Raw genomic sequence first — 26,752 nt, forward strand, 5'->3', positions numbered from 1 at the left:
AGATAATATCAAAATGGCAGCAACGGAAGCACTTGGAGAACGTAAGATAAGTAAACATATACGAAAGAAAAGGAGAACTCCATGGTTCTGTGAAGAAATAAAAATAAAATGCCAAGAAAAAAAGAAAATCTACCTAGAATACAAGTCCAAAAGAACGAGACAAACATATGAAGAATATAAAAGAGTACGAAATGAATTAAACTCAATAGTAAGAAGGAAGAAAACAGAACATTGGGAAGCATTTTCAAAAGAGATGGACCACGACTTTTATGGGATGCAAAGGTAAATGTGGAAAATGATAAGAGGTCAAAGAGCAGAGATGAAGGAATTGATAGAAGTAAAATATATTGATACAAATACATGGACAAAAAACCTTTATCAAACAGCTAATCACAAAGAACTGGAATCACCACGATTAGAATCGGATGAGAAAGCAGAAATTAAAGAGGAAGATATAAAGAACACCTTAAAAAAGATGAAAAATCGAAAAGCTCCTGGGAAAGATGGAATAGCTAATGAACTTTTAAAGTACGGAGGAGATAGACTTCACAAAGAACTGAATATCCTTGTAAGTAAAATAATAAATACAGGAAGAATTCCAGAAGAACGGAGAACCACTCAAATGATAGCGTTATTTAAGAAAGGTGATAGGGCAGACCCCAGTAACTATAGAGGGCTAAATTTACTGAGCACTATACTGAAACTCACAACAAAAATACTTATGGAGAAAATAATGGCGTGCATAAATATATCGGATGAACAACAAGGATTTAGAAGTGGAAGATCATGTGACGATGCAGTTTTTGTGATAAGGCAAATAGCGGAGAAATCATTAGAATATAACAAACCAGCCTTTTTCTGTTTCATAGACCTAGAGAAAGCGTTTGATAGAATCCAATTAAAAGATGTGATACACCTTCTATATGAGAAAAATTTACCACTGGATATCATAAAACTGATAGAAAACATATATGTAAGAAATCAAATAGAGATGAAAGTCAATGGAATAATAACAGAACCCATAGAAACAAACACAGGAATCAGGCAAGGAGATTCACTAAGCCCTCTACTGTTTAACATAATATTGGATGCAATAATAAATCAAGTGAAGAAAAAAAAGAGGGTACAAAATGGACAACAGAGAGATAAAAATACTCTGTTACGCTGATGACACCGTGTTAGTAGCAGAGTGCGAAGACGACCTACAAAGATTATTGCACGAGTTCAACATTCACGCAAAAGAAGTGAATATGAAAATATCAGTCCAAAAAACAAAAAGCTTAGTAATTGCCAAAGAACCAATAAGATGCAAATTGGAGTTAGACAATCAAATTATACAACAAGTAATGACTTTCAAATATCTGGGAATTAATCTATCAGCCGACAACAATATCGAAGAAGAGGTAAAAGACCAAATAATTAAAGCCAGTAGAACGGCCGGATGCCTAAACGACACAATTTGGAAAAACAAACAGCTAAGATTGGAAACAAAGGCCCGAATATATAAGTCAGTTATTAGGCCAGTTATGACTTACACGGCCGAAACAAGACCAAATACAAGCAAAACACGAAGACATCTGGAAACCAACAAAATGAAGATCTTAAGAAGGATTGCTGGAAAAGGACTACAGGATAGGGTAAGAAGTGAGGAAATCAGACGCATATGTGGAGTAGACAATATAAATACCTGGGTAAAGAACAGAAAAGAAGAGTGGAATGAGCACATAAGCAGGATGTCTGAATCAAGGATAGTAATAATAGCCAGGGACAAGTCACCGTTAGGCAGGAGAAGTATAGGACGCCCAAGGAAAAGATGGAATGACAACTTAGGGTCAGATTGAAAGGCACCGTTGAAGAAAAACAGGCAGTACTGCCTATATAAAAGAAGAAGAAGAAGAAGAAGAAGAAGAAGAAACGAGACCTGTTCTTTGGGATAAAACAATAGAAATATATATTGACGAGAAATGTTTGGAATGGTGTATGCCGTGCACTTAACAGTGAGTTTGACGAATTAGGTGATAAAGAAAAAAACACATTTGGTAAGCAGTAAGTACAGCAAAATTAATTATATGTTACTGATAACAACAGTAATTAAAACTGCTAACTACATAAGCGTAACCAGGGGGTGGTTTTGGGGGTTATAACCCCCCCATTTGGATGTACTTTGAGCTCTATACGCTTAACACCATTACTATTCCATATCCCGCAGAGACCATCAAGTAGTTGTAACCCCCCTTTAGGATCATCCTGGTTACACCTCTGGCTAACTATATTATAATAACCTTTATTTTACATAGTTGCAATTAACGTTAAGTATATAGGGTGTTCCATCAAGATATGTGAATATAAAGATATATAAATCGTATCTTTTTGAGTTCATAGGATGGACCCAATGATTTCGCTCCATATAATATAACTATACGTTTTATTCTACGAAATTATATTCAGTTTTATAGGGTAAACGACTCGGTAAAGACTGTAGTAGGGCGGCCGTCATGTCTTGTGTGAAATTATCTAAAAACAACATTTAAAATGAGGGGAACAACATTTAAAAACGAGTGGACGACGGAAGGTCTTTTAAATTATGTACGAGTACATGAAAAACATAGATTGTAATGTTGTTCTGAAGCTATTTTCTTGTGGCTTTATTGTAATAAACTATTGTAAATGGGAAATAAGCCACAATTTAACTAAAAAAATGATTTTATTATCATTTCGACACCCAAATCGAATGTCGAAATGTTAATAAAATCATTTTTTAGTTAAATTGTGGCTTATTTCCCATTTAGAATAGTTTAGTACATATATTGTATGAGCTAATTAGATGAGATCATCAAGATCCCACAAATAACTTAGTATAACAACGATTATAAAAACAAATTAAGACTTTTAATTAAAAACAAGAAATACTAACTGACAAAATAAAAATTTCAAATGAATTAAATACGCATTACAGTACATTAGGACAAAAGTATGGACAAAAAATGGTTGTAATGATATATCGTCATGATACATATCAGACATCGTATCATGTACCTACCTCAGCCACAAAGTATAAATAAAAATAATATACCAAACAACACAGCAAAATATCTTCGTGCGAATCAATTCTTTGTGTGAAAAGGACGAGTACGTCAAAACTATCGCACGAGAAAACCCTCGCACGTTCAAAATTGTTATATGTAATATGAAACAGCCCTTTAAGTTTAATGAATAATGCACGTGCTATTTCAATACGTATCTTTTTTTGGTTTGATCTACATTATTTGATGTTATCCTTATTCCTAAGTATTTGTAATTATTCACACTCTCAATTACATTGTCTATCTTCAATAGTCAATTGGATGTTTGAATGTGCTGATTTAGTCATTATCATGCATTTAGTTTTCTTTAAATTCATCTTCAGTCTGTACTCATGACAGCGTTCATTAAGGCGATGCATTACGTTTTGCAAATCATTGTTGTTATCCGTCATTATTACTGTATCGTCTGCAAAACGTAAGCTATTCAAAACTTCTCCATTAATAGATACCTTCTATTGAATCTGAGAGCGCTTCTTGAAATACCGCGTCACTGTAGACAATGAAGAGTAGTGGGGATGGCACGCAACCTCGACGGACTCCTCTCTGTATTTTGATATTTTGGGTGTTCTGGTTGTCAACTCTTACACTTTATTCAAATAAATAAGACACAAAAATAAATATTTGTTTTATATTAATAGCTACTAACTTATAAAAACAATTAGCTCCTTCTAAACATTGTCAGGTCCACAAAGTCCGGGATATTTCGAATTTTTGCCCAAGTTGCCACATTTTGAAGCTGGAGTTCCTTGCTCGTATACTGGTAATGTGCCAATGTTACCGCCTCCTCCGTAGTTACAACCTAGATAATAGACATCCCAACCATCGGAATTTACATAGAAAGTGAGTCCACAACCCACATATTGTGTTTCAGCCCACACTTCTTGGGTATAATGGCCAACATCTTTCCCACTAAAAAAATAAAACAAATGCAATATTCTATAATTCAACTCTAAAATAAAATGTATTACATTGCAAAACAATACTAAGCACTAAATACTAAAACTAATATTATAAAAGTTTAAATACTAAAACTCCCTCCACACTCTAGTCATTTGCTTCAACTTGATTTCAGTGTCTTTTGTTCGGTTAAATTAAGATGGGATTCAAAACTTGTCGAGTGGAAATGGCATAACCAGGGTCAACAAATTCCCAGAAAAATTTTAGTAAGTTTAATTGGAAAAATATGGTCTTGAACAGATCCGAAATTATAATCACTGGGTTTAGAAAATGAGGAATATAACCTTTAAATTCCAATATTATCTGAGCAGAACATTGTAACAGCTTTAAAGCGATGAGAAACATACAAACAGAACCTTAACATACCTCGCCCAGGAAAGGAAAAAATGGACATCTAGAAGTACACTCAGTTTCTCGCATCTAGAATAAGCATACTGTATCATTTTAAGAACTACTATTAAACAAGGTAAAACAACAATAACCTATAGATAGAATAAAACCGAAGAGAAAAATTACAACTGATGCTGAAATAATAATTATTGCTCCTCCAGAATTACTTAAACGCCTACAAGAAAAAGAGCTTCTGAAATTGAATAGTCAGAAGAACCATCATCGTAGGAAGGAGAAAAGGAACTAACATGTGAAGATTCCGATAATGACATTGAAGAAGAGCTTAACGAGGAAAAAGATTTAAAGAACATATTAAATCAAATAAACAAAACCACAAAAAATATGGATTGCAATGACTGGGTCTATTGGTGGTTTTTGCTAACACATCTAAAAAAACACGTGAACATTATATTGGCCAAATTGTCTCAGTAAACAATGTATATGATGAAGTAGAAATCAAGTTTACAAGAAAGGTGAGGTCGTTAGATATGTCTGCTTTCAATTCCTTCATTTGGGCAGACTCAAAGAAAGAAATTTTTAACTTACTGCGTATCAAATGAAGAAACCCACGATGGATCGAAGTCCTTAACTTCGTTATACCAACCATAGATCGACGAATTTAGCATATCTTGTGTAGTTATAGAAGCTCCTTTGAAAGATTTTGAGAAAAGGTTTTGTCCGACCCATCCCCATTCAGCTGAAAAAGTTAAGAACTAATGTTTATATACAGTGTGTCCCAACGAAAATTTCACCCTTACAGAAACTCAGAAACCAAGAGTTTCTTCAAAATAAAAAAACACGTCAATTTATATTGGGAGGGTGAAAAATTTTCATGCAAATTTCATACCCTCAAATGTCCCACTTATTATTATCCCACTGCCCCTCATCAACCCCCAGTATTTTTAGCAAGTGTGGTCGAGAAGCACATCATTTAAAAAGTAATTTTTTTCTCTACACGATACTATATTTTGTTTAATTTACGTAATAACTTTGAAGATAATTTTGATAAAAACATAAAATTTCACCAAATAACCAATTAATTATTCTTAGTACCTCCAATACAATAATTCAATCAACCTGCAAATCTTTTATAGGATGAACTGACTTTCCAACAGGACGGGGCACTCCACATTATGATATAAGCGTAAGACAATTTTTGAATCAACGTTTTCCAGCACGTTGGATTGGCAAGAAGGGTCCAATACAGTGGCGTAGCTGACAGGCCCGTAGGGCCCGCAAGGCGGGGGCCCGACGTTAGGAGGGGCCCCTTAAAGCCTTCAAGCTTAATACTTCTACAACGCTTCTACTTTTTTTTAAGATCAAGATATATTTCCCTAATAAACATCAAAATAGGGAATTTGGAAGGAAGTAATGAAGCAGGTTATTGACGTAACTCTTACTCTTTTCGGGTGCAATTTAGCGTTTAGTGGACATATTGGTAGTTTAGATGAAATTTAATCCCAAAAAGGTAATTTTTTGTCGGTGGTTCTTTTACTAGCTAAATATGATTCTGTTTTAGCTAAATACAAAACGAAGTTATAAATTTGCTGGCTCCAGAAACTGATACCACTCAAACTTGATACCACTCCTCAAGATATTTCAAAACATGATCAGCTTATGGCAGGGGAGCCCAAGCGGGGATTTTTGCAGTTACTCGAGCGCGTCAGAATATGACATGGGGAGAAACCTTGTTCCCTGTAAATGCACCACTTCCATATATTAGATCTTAATACAGGGGAGTTCGTTAAGGGGGGGGCCGAAAAAAAATTCTATCCTTAGAAAAACTCTAAATCGTAAGATTAAGATAAGGTAAGTTAAGTACATCCAGACCAGTGTATCTTTCAAAAATCTGACGGTTTGAGCGGGGCCTAAGGAAATGGGTGAGCCACAAAGTGTCACAACAAAAAAGCTAATATTTCGAGAAATATAAGTCAGATCGAAAAACTAAAAAATACGTTTTCAATGTCTTTTAAAAATCTATCGAATGATACCAAACTCAACCCGACACGATGAGGGGGGGGGGGTAAATTTAAAATTTTAAATAGGAACCACGCGATATTTCGCGAAATAAACATCACATCGAAAAACGGCAATATATACGTAATCAATATTTTTGAAAAATCTATCGAATGACGCCAAAAACGACCCCCCACGGAGGTGAGGTGGGGGTAACTTTAAGATATTAAATAAGAGCCCCCATTTTTTATTGCAGATTTTTATTCCTTACGTAAAAATAAGCAACTTTTATTCGAGACATTTAATCGGAAAAAACGATTGTTGTAAATGGAAAATTAAATTAAAAAATGAAAAGTCCCCACTTAAATGCAAAACATTACTTAACTTTTTTTGGTCTTAGGACCTAATCTTCACAACACAATAAGTCCCCATAACGCTCGAGTAACCGCAAATTTAGCATACTTTCCTCCAACCCGACTACTAGTTTTATTTTCCGGTACGTAAAAATAACTTGCGATGAAAATAATTTACCTTCCAAACAGAAGTTGTTGAAAGTTTTTTGGGATTTATTCGCATGTTAGACCAAAGTGCAAAAGTCAAACAAACAGTTACAACTACAAAGGTAGCAAAAACTGTTTTGAAGTTCATTTTTTCGATGTAAATTTAGTTATAATATTGCAACAAATTACTATAGGTACGTTTATCGTATACATAATAGGTTTTCATGTCTATTTCCAAAAATCTGTTAACACTAACTAATGAAGACTTATTAAAGAAAGGCCAAACATTGTCATTTACACATACAGTAGGAAAAATGAAAGAATACCCATGAACGAACATATAAAACACGCTGTATTTTTCTGTCACCGTGTCACAAAAAAAATAGCCAACACAAGTACATGTAATAATAATTATTACATGTACTTGCGCTGGGCAATTTTCTTTGTGACACGTTGGCAGGAAAATACAGCGTGTTTTATATGTTCGTTCATGGGTATTCTTTCATTTTTCCGACTGTATTTTAGTAGTTATACTGTTATTAGTTGAGTTGTCGTTATGTTTAAAATACGGGCTATACGGGGGCCCACAAAAATTGTCGCGGGGGAGCCCCAATCTTCAGCTACGCCACTGGTCCAATAGAGTAGCCGGCCAGATTACCAGATCTTTCGCCTTTGGATTTTTTTTTGTGGGGATACCTAAAATAAAAAATATACGCAAATCCGCTTGCAGATCTTGCAGAGACGCGACAATGAATTGTGGCAGAATGCCGATTATTCACACCGGAGATACTTGCAAATGTACGAAGAGGCTTTGAAAATATACTGTATTATTGTATGATGGATGCATATCAGTTAAGAGTTACCCCGGTGCTGATGTATCATCAGATCACGTTCCTGTTGTTGGTAAATTTCGGTTTAGATTCAAGAAGGTTGCAAAAAAGAATAGCAACAAAAAGTGCGATATGAGAAGACTAAAGGATAAGAAAAGAAAAGAGACAGTCGCACAGATTCTTTCAGAGAAGGTAAGTAATATGGAGCAAACATATAATGCCGAAGAATCACTCCAAAATATATGTGAAAGCTTTAACAGGATCAGAGAAGAACATCTGATAGGAAAGAAGGAGAAGAGAAAAAGTTGGATGAATGACAATATATTACAACTCATGGAAGAAAGAAGAAAATCAAAGAACAACAAAATAATGTAAAACACGATTCAGAGACAAATAAGAACTGAAATACGAAAGGCCAAAGAGAATTGGTTAAAGTCACAGTGTGAAGAGATAGAGTTGTTAGAACAAAAACATGATACGTTTAAGGCTTAAAAAGGTGAAACAAGCAGCTGGTCTTCAGAAATTCAACACAGCTAGCAAACTGCAAGACCAACAGGGGGATATTATCACAGACAAAAACCAAGAAATCTGCATATGTACAAAATACATACAAGAACCCTTTGATGATACTAGATCCGAACAACCACCATCCTACATATGTGATGACCACTTACCAATCACATCAGATGAAGTGGAAAAAGCAATATCACAAATAAAAGATGGCAAAGCTTCTGGACCTGACAATGCATAACATGCTGAACTCATAAAACTATTTAATACCGACGGTACTCAACGCCTAACAAAAATATTTAATGACATATATTTGAGCGGAGTAATACCAAGTACATGGCTGAAGTCTACGTTTATTGCTTTACCAAAGAAAACAAAATCCGTATCCTGCAGTGATTTCCGAACCATCAGCTTAATGAGCCATATTTTAAAATTATTTCTAAAAATTATACATCAAAGGATATAATATAGACTGCGCGAAGAGAAAATCAGCCGTACACAGTTTGGTTTTCGGAATGCATTGGGTACGAGAGAGGCTCTCTTTAGTATACAAGTGCTATTTCAACGATGTAGAGACGTAAATTGCGATATTTATGCATGCTTCATTGATTACCATAAAGCGTTCGATACAGTAAAGCACGACAAGCTGATGGAGATACTAACCAATATTGGAATAAACACCTGTGTTTTAAGAATTATGAGCAATCTGTACTGGAATCAAACATCAACTATCCGGACAGAAGCAGGAGAATCAGACGATATCAAAATCAAACGTGGGGTCCGTCAGGGATGTATATTATCACCACTGCTGTTTAACATCTAATCTGAGCAAATTTTTCAAGAAGCAGTGGATGATATAATTATTGCTATTTTGCAACAAGGGTGACAATTTTTAAAAATTTTAACTAACCCTATACTGTAGGAAATTTAATTACACAACTTTTATATCAGTTCAAGTTTTCTTGGAAATTAATACTTTTAAAGTTATAATCAAAAGACGAAGAAAATAATCGAATTTTTCCTTCATTTTTCGACATTTTGATTATTTAAACAATGTTCCGGACCTTTCTGAGTGGGAGGATAACTCAAATATTATTATATGAGTTATTTTCAAACAATTTCTGCAAAAAAATATGAGTCACCTGTCAACATCCAAATGTACTAATATTTTTACAGATGCGCCCTGGTCTATTTCTGTAACAACAGATAAATGAAGATTTAAATTAAATAATTCGTTAAAGTATCGCAAGGTGTTAGGAACACAAGAATAAACCATTACTTACGAGTTTTTCTACATGAGTCGTGGCCCCACTTGCAGGAGTTTGTATGGCATTGAGCTATATATTCCAGTTCCTTGCTATAACTCTAAAAATTTTAAATATATTGGATATAGTACATTATAAAACTGAAGCAGTGAGAAATCATAAGTTAATAATTGATCTTATAGACCAGAGGTTCCCAAACTATTTTTTCTCGTAGACCACTTTAAAAAATATACTGGTTTCGGTGGACCCCCTGCTGCTGGGGGGAGGGGGGTAAAAATAAGATATTGAAGGTCTTTCTCGTCTTCTTTTCTTTTCTCAAAATATCATTTTAAGCGATTTTACAGTGATTTGGAATCTATTTAAACAAATTTGCATTTTTTATCGTAAATTATCAATTGAAAAAATTGTGTTTTAATAGAAGATTTATCCAAAATGTGATTATTAGACATTATAACAAGTTTTGTGTTTTAAAACAAGTTGTTGATCAAACTTTTCATTCATTCCCAAAATACATGTTCTTCTATTTGGCTGAAAATTTGCCCACAGATAGCCAAAACACAGGACTTTAATGGTTAAGAGAATTTGTATAGTTTTACAATACAAGAAAAGTTACATGTAATAGAGAGTAAAAATTATATAGTACAGTCGGGTTAGCATTTGATCTTGCATGCCGAGCTACCTAAGCAAGATTCTATTTTTCTAATCTTAAGGGGGTCAATGGTACCGTAAATTTAAAATCGCGAATAAAGGAGAACCGTTTTTGCTCAATATCTCCGCCATATTTAACTTTTCGGCAACAAGTGTAAGGACTGAAGTTGTGGAAAATATGATTTCGTAAAATTAATTATATTTTAAATTTTTTTGTGCCGTGGATATTTTCCGAGTTATGGGGGAAAGAGTGACAGTTACAGCATAATTATTGCATTATCTCGTTTAGTATTAGTTTTATAAAAAAATGTACCTATACAAAAATGAAGATATTGAAATTTTATACAATTTTGATCTCTTTCATGTTTTTGCTAAAATCAATATTTCAGGTAGTACGTATTATGCGATAAAGGCGCGAACATAAGCCCTGATTGATTTGATAGCAGTGGTTTTTGTTCAATATCTCCGCAATTTTTAACTTTTTGACAAAAATGGTAGGAACTGAAATTGATCCAAATAAAGTGTGTTTACAATAATTGTTATTATTTTCTGTATTAATTGTACTTACAGTAGACGCCTATATTTTTGACTCTGATATTCCACGTATTTTTTTTGTATTGTAGAACGATACAAATTCTTTTAACCACTTAAAGTCCTGTATTTTGGCTATCTGTATACATGTGTTTTGGAAATGGAGGAAAATGTAAAAACGGTATTTTAACGTTTTTTACACTATAAAATTTGATCAAAAACTTGTTTTTAATCAAAATAACTTGTTATGGTGCATTATAATAACATTTTTGAGTCACTTCTATTAAAATATTATTTTTTCCATTGATATTTTACAATAAAATATGAAAATTTGTTTAAAAAAATACCAAATCGCTATAGAATTTTCGTGGACCCCCACTTGCAACTTGTGAACCCCCATTTTTATTTCATGCTAACGTAAACCCCGTTGAGTCCCTCGTGGGCCCCTGGGGGTCCACCTGGACCACTTTGGGAATCACTGATGTAGACGCTAAAACATATCCACGTACCAGAGCTTTCATATTTGAGGCTTGAGGTTGAGGTCCTCTCGTTTCCTTTCCTGTGGCCACTCTATTTCTCAATTCGTTGTGAACATCTATCACCAGTCGTCTGTCTTGATCACTCAATGATAGTTGTTTGAAATTTTTGCAGTCGGTTCCAGCTCCGCAGCTCTGGAATGGTAAAAAGTTTTAAGTTAACTCATAAAAAGGTGCTTAAACGCAAAGCGCGTTAAGTCCAAAGATTTATGTATACCTTGTATAATCCGATCACAAGCTCCGATTATGTATACCTTGGAACGAGAATCCAACAAAGTGGAAGGACAGAATTCGAAATAGAGGAAAGAATTATGAAAGGAAAGAAGGTTATCATAGGAGCTTTGAACTCACTTCTTCTTAACGTGCCCTGTCAAGTCCCCTTGACGTTGGCGATTAACATGGCGAAACTGTCTCTGTCTCGAGCTATTCTAAATAGGTGTTCTGCTTTCTTTATTCCTGTCCACTCCCGGATATTCTTCAACCAAGAGTCCTGCTTTCTACCAATTCCTCTGCGTCCTTCGATTTTACCCATCATAATAAGTTGAAGAATATTATACCGGTCTCCCCTTACTACGTGTCCAAAATAGGCCATCTTTCTATATTTGATGTTATCAAGCAGCTCGCGGGTAGCATTTGCTCTCTTAAGGACTGCCACATTTATCAGTATAGCCGTCCATGGTATTTTCAGTATACGTCTGTGCAGCCACATTTCAAAGGCCTCCAAACGGTTAATGGTGGATATTTTTAATGTCCATGCTTCGACACCATACAAGAGGACTGACCAAATGTAGCATTTAATCATGCGCTTTCGAAGTTGAAGTTGCAAGGTATCATTACAGAAGAATGACCTCATTTTTAAAAATGTCGTGCGGGCTATCTCGATTCTACATTTTATCTTTTTATCTGGATCTAGTTGTTCAGTAATATGGCAACCAAGATATTTAAAACTGGGTACTCTTTGAATTATATGACCATTAACATATAACCGTGAATCTTGATGGGCCAAACGGCTAAATACCATGTATTTTGTTTTTGAACAGTTTATATTTAGGCCAAACTCTCTTCCCACTGTGTCAATGGCATTTAAAAGGTGTTGTATCATCACTTAAAATAACTGTATCGTCTGCATATCTGATTGTATTTATCAGAATTCCATTAACTTTCACACCCCATTCCAAATTATGCAGCGCTTCCTTAAATAGTCTATCTGAATATAAATTGAATAACAGTGGGGACAGTATACAACCCTGTCTGACATCTCTTTGTATTTTGCATATTTCTGTTGATTTTCCATTTATGCAAGCTGTCGCTGTTTGACGCCAGTATAATTTTTCTATGATTCGTACATCTTGACTATCAACTCCTTTATCCTTTAATATTTTAATTAATTTGTGATGTTGTACTCGATCAAAGGCCTTCTGGTGAACTCACTACTTTGGTCAAAAACCATATCAAAAGAAAAAAATCACAGCTTTACAATAGCATCTTTAAAAGCGTGATACTGTATGGATGTGAAAAATGGCAACTGAATAAACGAACAGAACAGAAGTTGCTCGCACTGGAAATGGACTTCTGGCGAAGATCGGCCTGCATCTCCAGACTCTCACATATAACGAATGAACGGGTGCGAGATATTATGAATAGAAAAACAAACATAATTGAAGAAGTCCAACAAAAACAACTTTGTTGGTATGGTCATGTACAAAGAATGGAGGAACATCGACTTCCAAAGCTAATAATGGAATGGCAACCCCCGGAAAAAAGGAAAAGGGGCAGACCGACAACAACCTGGATAAGTGGAATCCAGAAAGCCATGTCTGAGAGAGATCTCCGACCAGGAGATTGGACAGATCGACGCGGCTGGAGAATAGGAACCGGAAGGCGTAGGACGCTATAAACCGGTGTTATCGGCGGGTGTAATTCCCTCACCAAAATAATCTTTTCCCTGCGTTTGAAAGGGTATGTCATAATCCCACAGGTATTTTCCTCACCAAAATTGAAGTGGTTATTTCAGGTAGATTTTACTAAAAGGCATGCAAGGGAATTATTTATCTACCTACTATAAAATTACAGTAGGTACCTATCCTATATAGTCCAGAAAGCCACTGCGCATCCGCTAGGAAAAATATTCTAATTCGGATTTTTTGAACAATCTTACTCAAAAAGGACCCCTTTTAACAAATTTGCATGTTGCCAGGACCAAAAGTTGGTCAAAAATTTTTCAAACTTTTTTTTTTTTTGTTTTTTTCCTAAAATTATTTTTTTTTTGCATGGAACAATTTTTTTTAGGTTTTTTGGATCATTCCAAATAGAAAAGGTCTGTAGTGACTTTTCTCCTAAGTTGATAGTTTTTGACATATAAGCGATTAAAAATTGGAAAATTGCGAAATCGGCCATTTTTAACCCTCAAAAACTATGTGAAACACTGAAAATTTGAATGTTGCCAAGGTAGGTAGATATTCTTTAAACATCGATTGATGAAATCCCGAAGAGTTTTTTGCAATACAATATCAAAAACCCCTTTGTTTTTTAATAGCCAATCAAGCGTGCGCGACACTATTTTCCATAGTTGCATGTGTATACAGTATGGTGCAAATGAAAGGAATAAATTCGTTATTTCGTAAACCGGTGACTTTAAGGAAAAATCCCAAAACAGGTCGGTTTTTATTTTTAAGTTATGATATTGTGGCATATATAGTATACTAGTGACGTCATCCATCTGGGCGTGATGACGTAATAGATGATTTTTTTAAATGAGAATACGGGTCGTGTGCTGGCTCATTTGAAAGGTTCTTCAATTCTTCATTCAGTAATATAAACATGTACATAATTATTTATACAGGGTGTCCAAAAAATTTTTATTAAATTAAATCATTTGGCAAATTGACAAAAAAAATTAAATTATTGGACACCCTGTACAAATAATTATGTAAATGTTTATATTACTGAATAGAGAATTGAAGAACCTTTCAAATGGGCTAGCATTCGACCCCTATTCTCATTTAAAAAAATTCATCGATTACGTCATCACGCCCAGATGGATAACGTCACTCATCAACTAACCTATATTTGTCCACTGCTGAACGTAGGCCTCCCGTAAAAACTTCCACCTATTTCTATCTTGAGCTTCTTGCATCCAATTTGTGGTGATGCGCTTGATATCATCCGTCCATCTAGTCTATCCGTCTAGCAGAGGACGACCACCGACTAGATGGACGACTAGATGACGTCACTAGTATACCATATATGTCACAATATCATAACTTAAAAATAAAAATCGACCTGTTTCGGGATTTTTCCTTAAAGTCGCCGATTTACGAAATAACGAATTAAATGTATTCCTTTCATTTGCACCATACTGCATAGACATGCAACGGTGGAAAATAGTGTCGCGCATGCTTGATTGTCAATTAGAAAACAAAGGGGTTTTTGATATTGTATTGCAAAAAACTCTTCGGAATTTCATCAATCGATGTCTAAAGAATATCTATCTACCTTGGCAACGTCCAAATTTTCAGTTTTTCACATAGTTTTTGAGGTTAAAAATGGCCGATTTCGCAATTTTTCAATTTTTAATCGCTTATATGTCAAAAACTATCAACTTTAGAAAAATGTCACTAAAGACCTTTTCTATTTGGAATGATCCAAAAAATCTAAAAAAATTTTGTTCCATGCAAAAAAAATAATTTTAGGAAAAAAACAAAAAAAAACGTTTAAAAAATTTTTGACCAACTTTTGGTCCTGGCAACATGCAAATTTGTTATAAGGGGTCCTTTTTGAGTAAGATTGTGCAAAAAATCCGAATTAGAATATTTTTCCTAGCGGATGCGCAGTGGCTTTCTGGACTAATAATAATTAATTAAAGTATTTTATTTTTACAAAATGCATGTTTCATAGAAAGTAATCGCGACTAAACCTTACAGGTATTTGAAAATTTTATTTTTCATAAAGTGAAAGTTTTTAAAAAGTGAAGTGTTCTGGAGGTGTAATAAAACAACTTGTAGTGCGAAATTGTTTACTATTGGTGCAAATTTTACAATATCTAGAAGTAGCCTACAACATTATCATGAACCATATCGTCAGAAGATAGATCGGAAAATTGTTTCCAACTCTTGTAAACGTAAAGCAGAAGAGAATATTACTAAAAAACGAGCAAAAATTATACGCCAAGAGCTTGCAGCTAATTTGTCTGAAACAATTCTACGATTGATGTCAGTTACATAAGAAAAAATATATACAGTGCTAGTCAAAAGTCCGTACCCCCCCTCGTAACTTTTGAACGGTTATACTTATAATAGTGAAATTTGGAGGAAGGAAATGAACTGACGTATGCTTCTTAACTAGTCATGACAGGTGACGTAAAAGTGACAGATGACTTTACAGCGCCACTGTGACAGATAATTTTAAATGGTACCCTATGGTAAGCGATACCTCGTTTGATAGGTATTGAAAATACCCATTCAGCTATACTAATTTTGTTTGAGTTTAAACTCATTTGTATGAATAAATGAAATAATATAAAATTGTAGTTTCGCATTTAATTAATAAAAATTCAAACCTCCGCCTATGGTTACTTGTCAAAAAGGTTGACGTTGACGTAAAAACTACTAGAGAGCTGAAAAATGTCAACTTTTTTGACAAAATAACCATGGGCGGACATTTGAATTTTTAATAATTAAATGCGAAACTACAATGTTATATTTATTTCATTTATTCACCAAAATCAAAATCAAATTAAACCCAAAAAATTAGTATGACTGAATAGGTATTATCAATACCTTTCAAATGAGGTGTCACTTGCCATAAGGTCCCATTTAAAATGATCTGTCACAGTGGCGCTGTAAAGTCATCTGTCACTATTACGTCACCTGTCATGACTAGTTAAGAAGCGTACGTCCGTTTATTTCCTCCCCCCAAATTTCACTATTATATGTATAGCCGTTCAAAAGATACGAGGGGGGGTACGGACTTTTGACTAGCACTGTATAATTATCGACGAAAAATGATGCCTGATCGACTTCCTTCCAATATTGATAAGGTTCAAGAATTTGTGAAGAGGTGTGCTTAAAAAACAACCAAGGGAGAAAATTGTCTCTTTATAAACTGTGTCAAAAGTAAGATAATTGTGAAACAAATATAAGACTTTTAGCCACATTGAATTTTATACATTATGTGGATGGCACATTTTCTTACTGTACCAGATATTATTTGCAATTATTCACTATTCATCGACTATGTAAGTAATGGACATTATATTTCTTTATTACACTGTTTACTGCCAAACAAAAAACAGAAACTTACAACAATCTTTTTTATTTGTTAAAATCAGAATTTATTAAAGCTCTCAAAATTGAGTTTAGTCCTAGTAAAATTTTTGTAGATTTTGAAAAAGCTATACCACAGCATATAGAAGTTCCACAGTAAAATCACTCTTCTGTCGGCGCTTTGATCTCAGGAAGTAATACCGGCAGTACGCAATTGGTAATTCACCAGTTGTGGATGCCGGTTTTCCCTGTTAAAAGCCGTACGTTTCTATGCAAATAGCAATGCGAGAGTGGGGCAAAAGCGACTGCCAACATTGCGCGGTCGCCATGTGCGACTACAGATTTTACTTCCAATTTTTCGGAGAGTGGTTCTACTGTTCCTCTTTATACTGTGGCTATAAATAATGCAATCATGCAAATATATCCGAACACTGAAATACATGGTTGTAGATTTCACCTCCACCAAGCTTGCGGTATGTGGTATAGAAAAATTCAGTCAGAAAATTTAATAATACGATATCAATCTAATCAAATGACTAGAATAGATTTTGTAAAGTGTGTCTCTTATTACAGTAAATATTAAATAATATAATTATCTATATTATAAACTATTATTATAATGTAAGGAAATTAATGTCTTGTATTCGGATTTCCGATGCTTTCATAATAAACATTCTTAAATTACTTACATCTATATTTATATTTTATTATATACCTCAGTGAGTTGGTGAGGAAAATACCTACCGGATAAATACGAACCCTTAAATTTGGTGAGGAAAATACCTGTCGGATTATATGGTTTTACTGGTTGGTAAGGAATTTACCTCCGCCCGCCGGTGTTATATATATAGTTAAGCACTACTTACCACATTTTTTCTTTCGCACACTGTATGTAAAGTACTACCACAATTTAATTTGCAATAATCAGTTTGAGCTTTTACAATATAAAGTACGAAAAGCAAATAAAACAGCCTGATACGTCTATCCATCGTATTGCTTCTGATACCTCTGTAGTGTCTGTTCAATGCTTCGCAAAATGCTGTTTTTTATACCTGTTGGTATCTTATCAATATTCTAAGAAAGCCCTTAAAGTGCTGCTTTTTGCATATTATTGGTTATAATTATGGTTTTTCCGACGTAAATTTACGACGTAAAGTGCTAATTTTAAATAAAATTAAAAAATTTTAATTGCAGATGATGGATAACGCTTACCGCATCAAAAATAAAACAAACATTCCTTTTTTTATATTAGCCTGATAATTATGTAAATTACTAATAATATAATATTTGTTTACAGTTTTGGTTCGAAGCCATCCACTTTTGTATTACATTATGTAAAAGGGAAATTTTTTGGCCTGTCAAATAGAATTATAATTTTTAATAATTTGTCATGGAACTTTTTAATTTTCTTTATTTTTAACACTCATCAACATATGTGGTTAACCCTTTCATTGGCATAAACAAAATATCGTCACCTGAATGTAAGAACTAATAGGTATCTCAAAATTTTTATATTTTGAGATATCTATACATATAAAAGTATGCTTTTTCTCATGAGCATCTTTCAGTGCGTCACAGTTTTTCGATTTCTTTCTAACGCATTAAATTGTATGTGACAGAAAAAACGCACGTCGGTGACTACATTTCGTCGGTGACATTTATAACATTTATTCTAGTTGTCAATAGATGGCGCTATAATCGAAAAAAAAATTATTTACGAATTATATAATATATCTACGAATCTAATCTGTACAATTTATAAGACTATACAAATCAAAGAAAATACCATTTTTTTTTTATTATGCTCATGAAAAGAATATTAGGTATGCTTCTTTTCATGAGCATTTTTCAGTGCGTCACAAATGATAGAAAAAGGTAAGTCCGTGATAATATACATTTTAGTGACATGATATTTTAGTTAAATCTGACAGTTGTCACATTTTATTTGCAATTTGACATAAAAGCAAATCAATTGTGTTTATTGCATTTATAAAATGGTATTTTCTTTGATTTGTATAGTCTTATAAATTGTACAGATTAGATTCGTAGATATATTATATAATTCGTAAATATTTTTTTTCGATTATAGCGCCATCTATTGACAACTAGAATAAATGTTATAAATGTCACCGACGAATTGTAGTCACCGACGTGTGTTTTTTTTCTGTCACATACAATTTAATGCCTTAGAAAAAAATCGAAAAACTGTGACGCACTGTAAGATGCTCATGAGAAAAAGGATACCTTAATATAATACGTAAAAGAAAATTAAACTGATGGATAATAAGTGTCATGGTTCAAGATATTTCGCTGAAGAGAAATGAATAAATGGTTTTTGACAATTAACTCAAAACATAGAAATTCAAGTTACCTAGTTCTTACATTCAGGTGACGATATACTTACTGCAATAAATATTCTCACCAAAAATTAATTTGAAAGGTACTCTCTTCCAACGTAATTCAAATAATTAACTAGTTTTGATGGGAAATAAGCCACAATTTTAATAAAAAAATTGATTTTGTTAACGTTTCGACGTCCAAATCGGATGCCGTTGTCAAAATACAAAAATATTAATGAATTAAACAAAAATGTTGTGGCTTAGTAAAAAATTCTTCTAATAATTTATTTAATCTGACTCACTCATATCGGCAATTCAAACAAAGAATTGTATTTATAAAATACCTTGTGAATGTGAAAAATTTTATTTAGGTGAAACATTAAGACCATTAAACGTTAGAATAAGTGAACATCAATCTTATATTAAAAATAGAGAATTTGATGGATCTCAAATATGTCAACACGCATGGGATAATGAACATATGTTCAGTGGAGAGATTCAAGTATAGTCCTGAAAGAATCAGATAGTAAAAAGAGAAAAATCAAAGAAGCGGCTCTAATTATGTTAAATGAAACCAATTGTGTCGCAAATTCCTCGGTAGAATGCAGTAGGGTTTGGTTACCCATACTAAAAGAGGAAGTCAATAGAAATAAAATACCATGGTTAGTGAGTCAATAACATATCGAGTTAGTACATATTTTATATATTGGTATTATTTATATATCTATGTATTATTAATATTATTTATAATTTAAAATGTACATATTAAGGTCAGAGTTTGGTATTAGTTTTGAGAGTAAACTAAAGTAAAGCCTAATACTTACGATGTCGGTATAGTATCACGAGGTTTTTTCTTGGTTTTCCCTCGAGATTTACTATAGAATCACTAAGACGAGAATTTTACTGTCACCGTTGCATGTGGTTGTCTTTTTAAAGACAGATCACATGCTATGATTTTTTTGTGACAGATATTCTTGAGTTGGGGTTGATTTTAAGTAATCGAATGAACTATCTTTCAGTAAAGTCGTCGCAGGAATTCAACTCATAAATATTGGCAATATAATTTTAAAGTCTTCTACTTTAAAACGTATAATATATGTTTGAATTGCCGATATAAATGAGTCAGATTATCTAAATTATTAGAAGAATTCTTTACTAAGCAACAACATTTTTGTTTAACTCATTAAAATTGTTTGTATTTTGACAACGGCATCCGATTTGGACGTCGAAACGTTAACAAAATCATTTTTTTAGTAAAATTGTGGCTTATTTCACATCAAAACTAGTTTCACAATTTACATCAAAACTTATTTCACATCAAAACTTATTTCACATCAAAACTAGTTCTACAAAAATGCCACAAGAAAATAGCTTCAGAGTAATTCAAATAGGTTGGGTATGTACCTACCAGTAATTGCGTTAAGTTCGACAACTCTTTTGGAAAAAGTGAAAGTTGGAGTACCGTCATCAATTGCAACATCGACCTAAATGGTGTCTTCTTATTCTGTACCATGTCCTTTCAGAACATTGGATACCATCATAGTTTTCTTAATTTTACTCACTGCCACTTGAATAGCATGCTTGTATCAACACAATACCAATCTCGCAAGTTCTTCAACCATGGGGTTCTTCTTCGTCCTGGACTGCGTTTGTCTGCCATTTTCTCTTGCGTGATATTTTGTAGCAACCTATATTTGGCACCTCTCATTACATGACCGAAGTACTTCAGTCTTCTGTTCTTGATGCTTTTTATAATCTCAGTAGTCTTGCGGAGACGTTCTAGTATTGTGGAGTTTCGGATCGTCTCCACCCAAGAAACTTTATAATTCTTCTGTACTGCCACAGTTCGAAAGCCTCAAGACGATTTAGATCGATTTTATTCACAGTCCAGGACTCGAAGCCATAAAGTTGTAACGTTTTTATTTTTGGGAGACGAAGTAGTTTTCAATCCTAATAGTAAATTATTAATATTGAAAATATTAAAAATATTACTAAAAGATTTTTAAATTGAAAACTTATTGGTACACTTTCCTGGTGACACCTCCAAGACTTCTATAATTTGCAAGTCAAATGGATGCTGCAGTGAAGACGAGAAGGAAGGAATTCTACACTATGCAATTCACATCCCCCGTCTGCAGCTGGTAAAGTTCCAACGGAAAAATGCACCTAGTTACTCTACGGAGTAATACGACTATAAAATAAAAATGTATACCATTTTTATTCATTTGCAATGCGAAGGCAAAACAATCTTACTTTTCAATTAGAATACGGAGTGCAGTCCAGTCCCTTGAATCGCGATTTTCGGCTCTTATTGGAGCCTTCATCGGAAGGAACGTAGGCACTGTTCTCCATATTTCAACTGATTCGCATCGAGAGGTTTTCCCACCCATTGCAACTGAAGTGATGATAGTAGGTGGCTAGCGCCATCTGGCATTGAAAGACGAAGTAGTTTTCAATCCTAATAGTAAATTATTAATATTGAAAATATTAAAAATATTACTAAAAGATTTTTAAATTGAAAACTTATTGGTACACTTTCCTGTTGACACCTCCAAGACTTCTACAATTTGCAAGTCAAATGGATGCTGCAGTGAAGACGAGAGGGAAGGAATTCTACACTATGCAATTCACATCCCCCGTCCGATGAAGGCTCCAATAAGAGCCGAAAATCGCGATTCAAGGGACTGGACTGCACTCCGTATTCTAATTGAAAAGTAAGATTGTTTTGCCTTCGCATTGCAACTGAATAAAAATAGTATACATTTTTAATTTTTATTTTTATGCGTGTAGGTTCCAGGCCATTCTCGTCTAAATAGCTTGTTTAGGCAGGTGCTGTATCGACATGTGCATTCGAATGCCATATTCCCCATGAAAACCGTCTATTCTGACGCTCAATGTGGTAATTAATATCTAGAACTGAGAAATCATTAATATTTAATCCTCTATTTCCCCTTATTTCGTTTAAAAATGTGAGCCGCTAAGCCATTTCAGCAACCGTGCCAAATTCTAACGACTGTTGTTGAAAATAAGTCATGGTTTTCCATGATTTTAATTGGGTAGCGTCCTGGCGCTAACGAATTCTATAAGTTAAAGAATCCCTAAAATTTTGTGGCATTCGTGAGTTAAACTTTTTTGCAGTAAGTTGAGTGGTTTGAGTCATGTGGTGAACGGTAGTTATTTTGTGGTGGACCAGCCTGGATTCGGCTGGTAAGTCTTTAAAAAGCCATTTTCTTCATAGAACACTCGCTGTGGATAATTATTTTGTTCACAGGACTGGTCCCAGACAACCGCCTACTGCTAATCTCTGAGTCCACCTAAGGTCGCATTATGCTGTCGAACTTCAATTTTGAAGTTATACTTCTTTACCGGCGATATGAGGGTGAATTTTTATATGTTAAAACCTATGATCCCGGCGCATGCGCATTATAACTTTGTTCTGATTGGATGTTCAAATGACATGTGAAAAATTATTCAATATGGCGGCTGTGGCACAGCTGTAGTTAGATTATTTATGGTTGTTGCGTTTTAAAATTTGTGTGAAAAGAAACAACAAACAAAAGCTAGTTAATAGTTATACTGCTTTTTTAAATAGTTTTCATATACCTATATTTTTGGACTATTTTGGACAAGGAAAACTCATTCTAATTTGGTAAGTAGTTTTTATTATAATCATATTGTAATTATACATTTGGATTAGGTTGAAATACAGTAGAACGTCGATTATCCGAACTAATTGGGGGACATAGGTGTTCGGAAAACCGATTTGTTCGGATAATCGAACTACAATATATTGATACATATTTATAGTCATACATATTTATCCACAAGTGAATAAAAGCCATATTTATATACCTACATATTTATTTATATCTTGATAATGACAACTAGCAACTAAACAAAAAGTGCAGTCTTTGCAACAACATAATTATTTTTGGATACAATATTGAAGAAATTTTTTGGCGTAGATTTATTTATCTAGTAGGTATGCAATGCTTTGATTTACATACTTAATTTGATTACCAACAAAAGTTCTACCAATATTCATCTAATATATTGTTTTCTTACTGTTTTGTTATATTTTAATATTTTCTTCCATAAAATTTAAACTACATAATTTAATTATATCCAAAACAACTGTCAAACAGTAAAACGTTCAGTTACCCTATTTTTCCACACGACAAATAATGTGGAATTGGACGAGTGAGTCTAGGCTTCGATTACGAATCAAAGCGCCCCGAAATTCACGGGTTCGATTCCCGATGCAAGTTTTTATTTTTTTATGCATTTTATGATTGTAAGTATATTTGTTATATAATTTTTTTTTTTTCAGAAAATGCGTATTTAAAATTTTTGCCAACAATTATTATCGTTCAGAAATCATTTTTTCTTTGTGGTATTTTTCAATGTGTTTGTGTGCGTTTTATTCTTTTATTTTTGAAGTTATACTTCTTTACCGGCGATATGAGGGTGAATTTTTATATGTTAAAACCTATGATACCGGCGCATGCGCATTATAACTTTGTTCTGATTGGATGTTCAAATGACATGTCAAAAATTATTCAATATGGCGGCTGTGGCACAGCTGCAGTTAGATTATTTATGGTTGTTGCGTTTTAAAATTTGTGTGAAAAGAAACAACAAACAAAAGTTAGTTAATAGTTATACTGCCTTTTTAAATAGTTTTCATATACCTATATTTTTGGATTTTTGGACTATTTTGGACAAGGAAAACTCATTCTAATTTGGTAAGTAGTTTTTATTATAATCATATTGTAATTATACATTTGGATTAGGTTGAAATACAGTAGAGCGTCGACTATCCGAACTAATTGGGGGACATAGGTTGTTACGGGTTAAAAGTCGCTAAGCAACTAGAAACGATTCTAATAAATAAGATTGTCATAATTTTTGCTTTATTGTCACAAGTACTGGCCTAAACAATTATAAAAATCAGGCTTCTATATTGTCTTGAACATTAGCTGCTATCAAGCCATTTTTAAGTCCGAAATCATATAGAAAATCAGGCATGAAGTAGGCTTTAGGTATACATTGCTACCTGTCTAGTAAGGGTCATCTCTTTGTCTTTACCTGTCTAGTGTCATATCTTGCTCACTTTTGATTTACACTTCATGAGGACAAGTTAGTATTGTCCTATGAAACTCCTTGAGGATATTTAATCAAAAGTAATCCAGATAACTAATTAAGAAATATTCAATTTGATGAAGTTGACGATTGTCTTGCTCAGCAAGGATTTAAAATATCTGGATATTTAGGTCCCCAAGACCTTTCTTTTTGGCCATACGCTATCTTTAAGGTAAGCTTTGTTTTTTTAACACCTGATTCGTTGTCTAAAGGGAAACCTTTAGTAATTTTAATTTATACCTTTTGCTCTGCTTGCATGCTGATGTATCTATTCATTTCAGGCCAACAATTTTTCTTTCTCTCCAATTCATTTTGATGTTGTGAGTTTTTTTTGAAACGCCCTTGTCCAGGGTCGATATTTATATAACCTGTATATCTGTGAAGTATCCAAGTATATAAATGCAGTACGACATCATCCACGTGTATAACATCGACGAAAAAAACATAAGGTAGGATCAAACCAATACTTCTCTTAAAAGAACGTTGTTTTGCCTGTCTAAGCCACCACACCATACAGCAGTCTGACAAATATCTCGGTTTTGTATTTTTTTTCTTGTAAATAGTACCTAAATATAATATTACATAGTTTTAAGAATTATAATATGGGTGTACGCTGAAAAGAATATTCTTAGAGGCAAATATAAACTTTAGTTGAGCTTTTTACCTTTTCCTTTTGGGTTTTTTTTATATTTTCAATTAAGATTAATATGAATTTTTTTAGTTTTGGTTAATAAGAATAAATAGTTTGTGAATTCTCCGATTTTTTTTTATTTCTTATTATTATTTTTTTGTTTGGTAGAAAATAAAACTAGTTCTTTACCTTCGCATACCTTCAATAAAAACCGGTAACATCGGCGAAGAGTAACAAGGTGTTCGGAAAACCGATTTGTTCTGATAATCGAACTACAATATATTGATACATATTTATAGTCATACATATTTATCCACAAGTGAATAAAAGCCATGTTTATATACCTACATATTTATTTATATCTTGATAATGACAACTAGCAACTAAACAAAAAAGTGCAGTCTTTGCAACAACATAATTATTTTTGGATACAATATTGAAGCAAATTGAAGATATTTAAAGCGTCAATTACTAACGCTTGCTCGGTATTCGAGTGCGGGACGCGGGAGTCGATAGTTCGAATAAGCGGTCGTTCGGTTGATCGACGTTCGGATAATCGACGCTCTACTGTACATTTATTTTCTCAAGAATGGGGATTTTAGAGAGAAATCCCAAATTAGGTCCGATTTTTATTTTTAAATTATGATTTTTTGGCGTAGATTTATTTATCTAGTAGGTATGTAATGCTTTGATTTACATACTTAATTTGATTACCAACAAAAGTTCTACCAATCTTCATCTAATGTATTGTTTTCTTACTGTTTTGTTATATTTTAATATTTTCTTCCACAAAATTTAAACTACATAATTTAATTATATTCAAAACAACTGTCAAACAGTAAAACGTTCAGTTACCCTATTTTTCCACATGACAAATAATGTGGAATTGGACGAGTGAGTCTAGGCTTAGATTACGAATCAAAGCGCCCCGAAATTCACGGGTTCGATTCCCGATGCAAGTTTTTATTTTTTTATGCATTTTATGATTGTAAGTATATTTGTTATATAATTTTATTTTTCAAAAAATGCGTATTTAAAATTTTTGCCAAAAATTATTATCGTTCAGAAATCATTTTTTCTTTGTGGCATTTTTCAATGTGTTTGTGTGCGTTTTATTCTTTTATTTTTTTAAATTTTTGGTATTGTCTTAAAAATCACATAATATGTAGTAGAAGTATAACTTCTTACGTGCGTACAAAGTACACACACATTCTTTTTTTATTAACACTGTTATTCTTTCGACTGTGTCGAGAGTCGAATTTCTTCCTGGTCATCTTTCGCACCTTAAAAGCCTGCCGGCTTACAAAGGGCCATCCTACCATCTGGACAATCTGCGACACTGCCTAAAACATGGGCTACCTCTAACTGTTCTGTATGCGAGTGAACTATTATATTTGGTTTATTGTTGTTTCCCTGAGATAACGTCGCTACCATAATATGTTATTTGCATAAAGTTCAGAGACCTACTTTATATATGAGGTCATTGCCGTTTTGGATTAAAAAAAAAAGAATGTGTGTGTACTTTGTACGCACGTAAGAAGTTATACTTCTAATATATGATTTAAACGAAATTAATATACTTTTTATTTATATTTTGTTTAAATATTAAACTAATTTATACTTACTACTTCTCAAACATTTTTATCAGAACAGCGCCAAAAATTAAAATAATAAAAGAATAAAACACACACAAACACATTAAACAAGCCACAAATGATGTCTGAACATTAATTGTCGAAATTTTTTTTAACTAAATACGTATTTTCTGAAAATACAATTATATAATAAATATACTTACAATCATAAAATGTATTAAAAAAAAATCAAAAAAGAAAGTTTCTATTGGGACTCGAACCAGCGCTGATAAGAGCGGTTGGTATTGGAATTCATTCGCCTTCTCCGCTTAGCCATGGACACTATGTGTCATTATTTACGAAGATCGACTAACTAAACGGATTAAACTTGTGATATTTTGATATTTTGAAAATTGATCAAATTATTTTAATTTTGAATTGAAATGATTTAGAATTGAAAAAATACAACAAAACATAGAGTAAAAAAACAATATATTAGGTGAATATTGATAAAAATTTTGATGGTAATCAAATTATATAAATAAAAGTATTACATACTATGTATTTTGGCAGATCAAATAGGTAGGTTTATACCC

The 26,752-nt window shown here is 33.2% G+C and overlaps 1 protein-coding gene across 1 annotated transcript; it reads right to left on the minus strand.

The window, feature by feature from the left end:
• Window positions 1–3,697: 3,697 nt before the first annotated feature.
• On the minus strand, window positions 3,698–17,509 carry LOC114326657 (venom allergen 3). The gene is made up of 5 exons (XM_050662053.1): window positions 17,337–17,509; window positions 11,180–11,341; window positions 9,510–9,591; window positions 4,977–5,127; window positions 3,698–3,992 (listed from the first exon to the last, which is right to left on the minus strand). The coding sequence occupies exons 1-5, from the start codon at window positions 17,457–17,459 to the stop codon at window positions 3,752–3,754; spliced, it is 759 nt and encodes a 252-aa protein (XP_050518010.1). The 5' UTR covers window positions 17,460–17,509; the 3' UTR covers window positions 3,698–3,751.
• Window positions 17,510–26,752: the final 9,243 nt, after the last annotated feature.

Source organism: Diabrotica virgifera, chromosome 9 (assembly GCF_917563875.1).
Source record: "Diabrotica virgifera virgifera chromosome 9, PGI_DIABVI_V3a".
NCBI lineage: Eukaryota > Metazoa > Arthropoda > Insecta > Coleoptera > Chrysomelidae > Diabrotica > Diabrotica virgifera.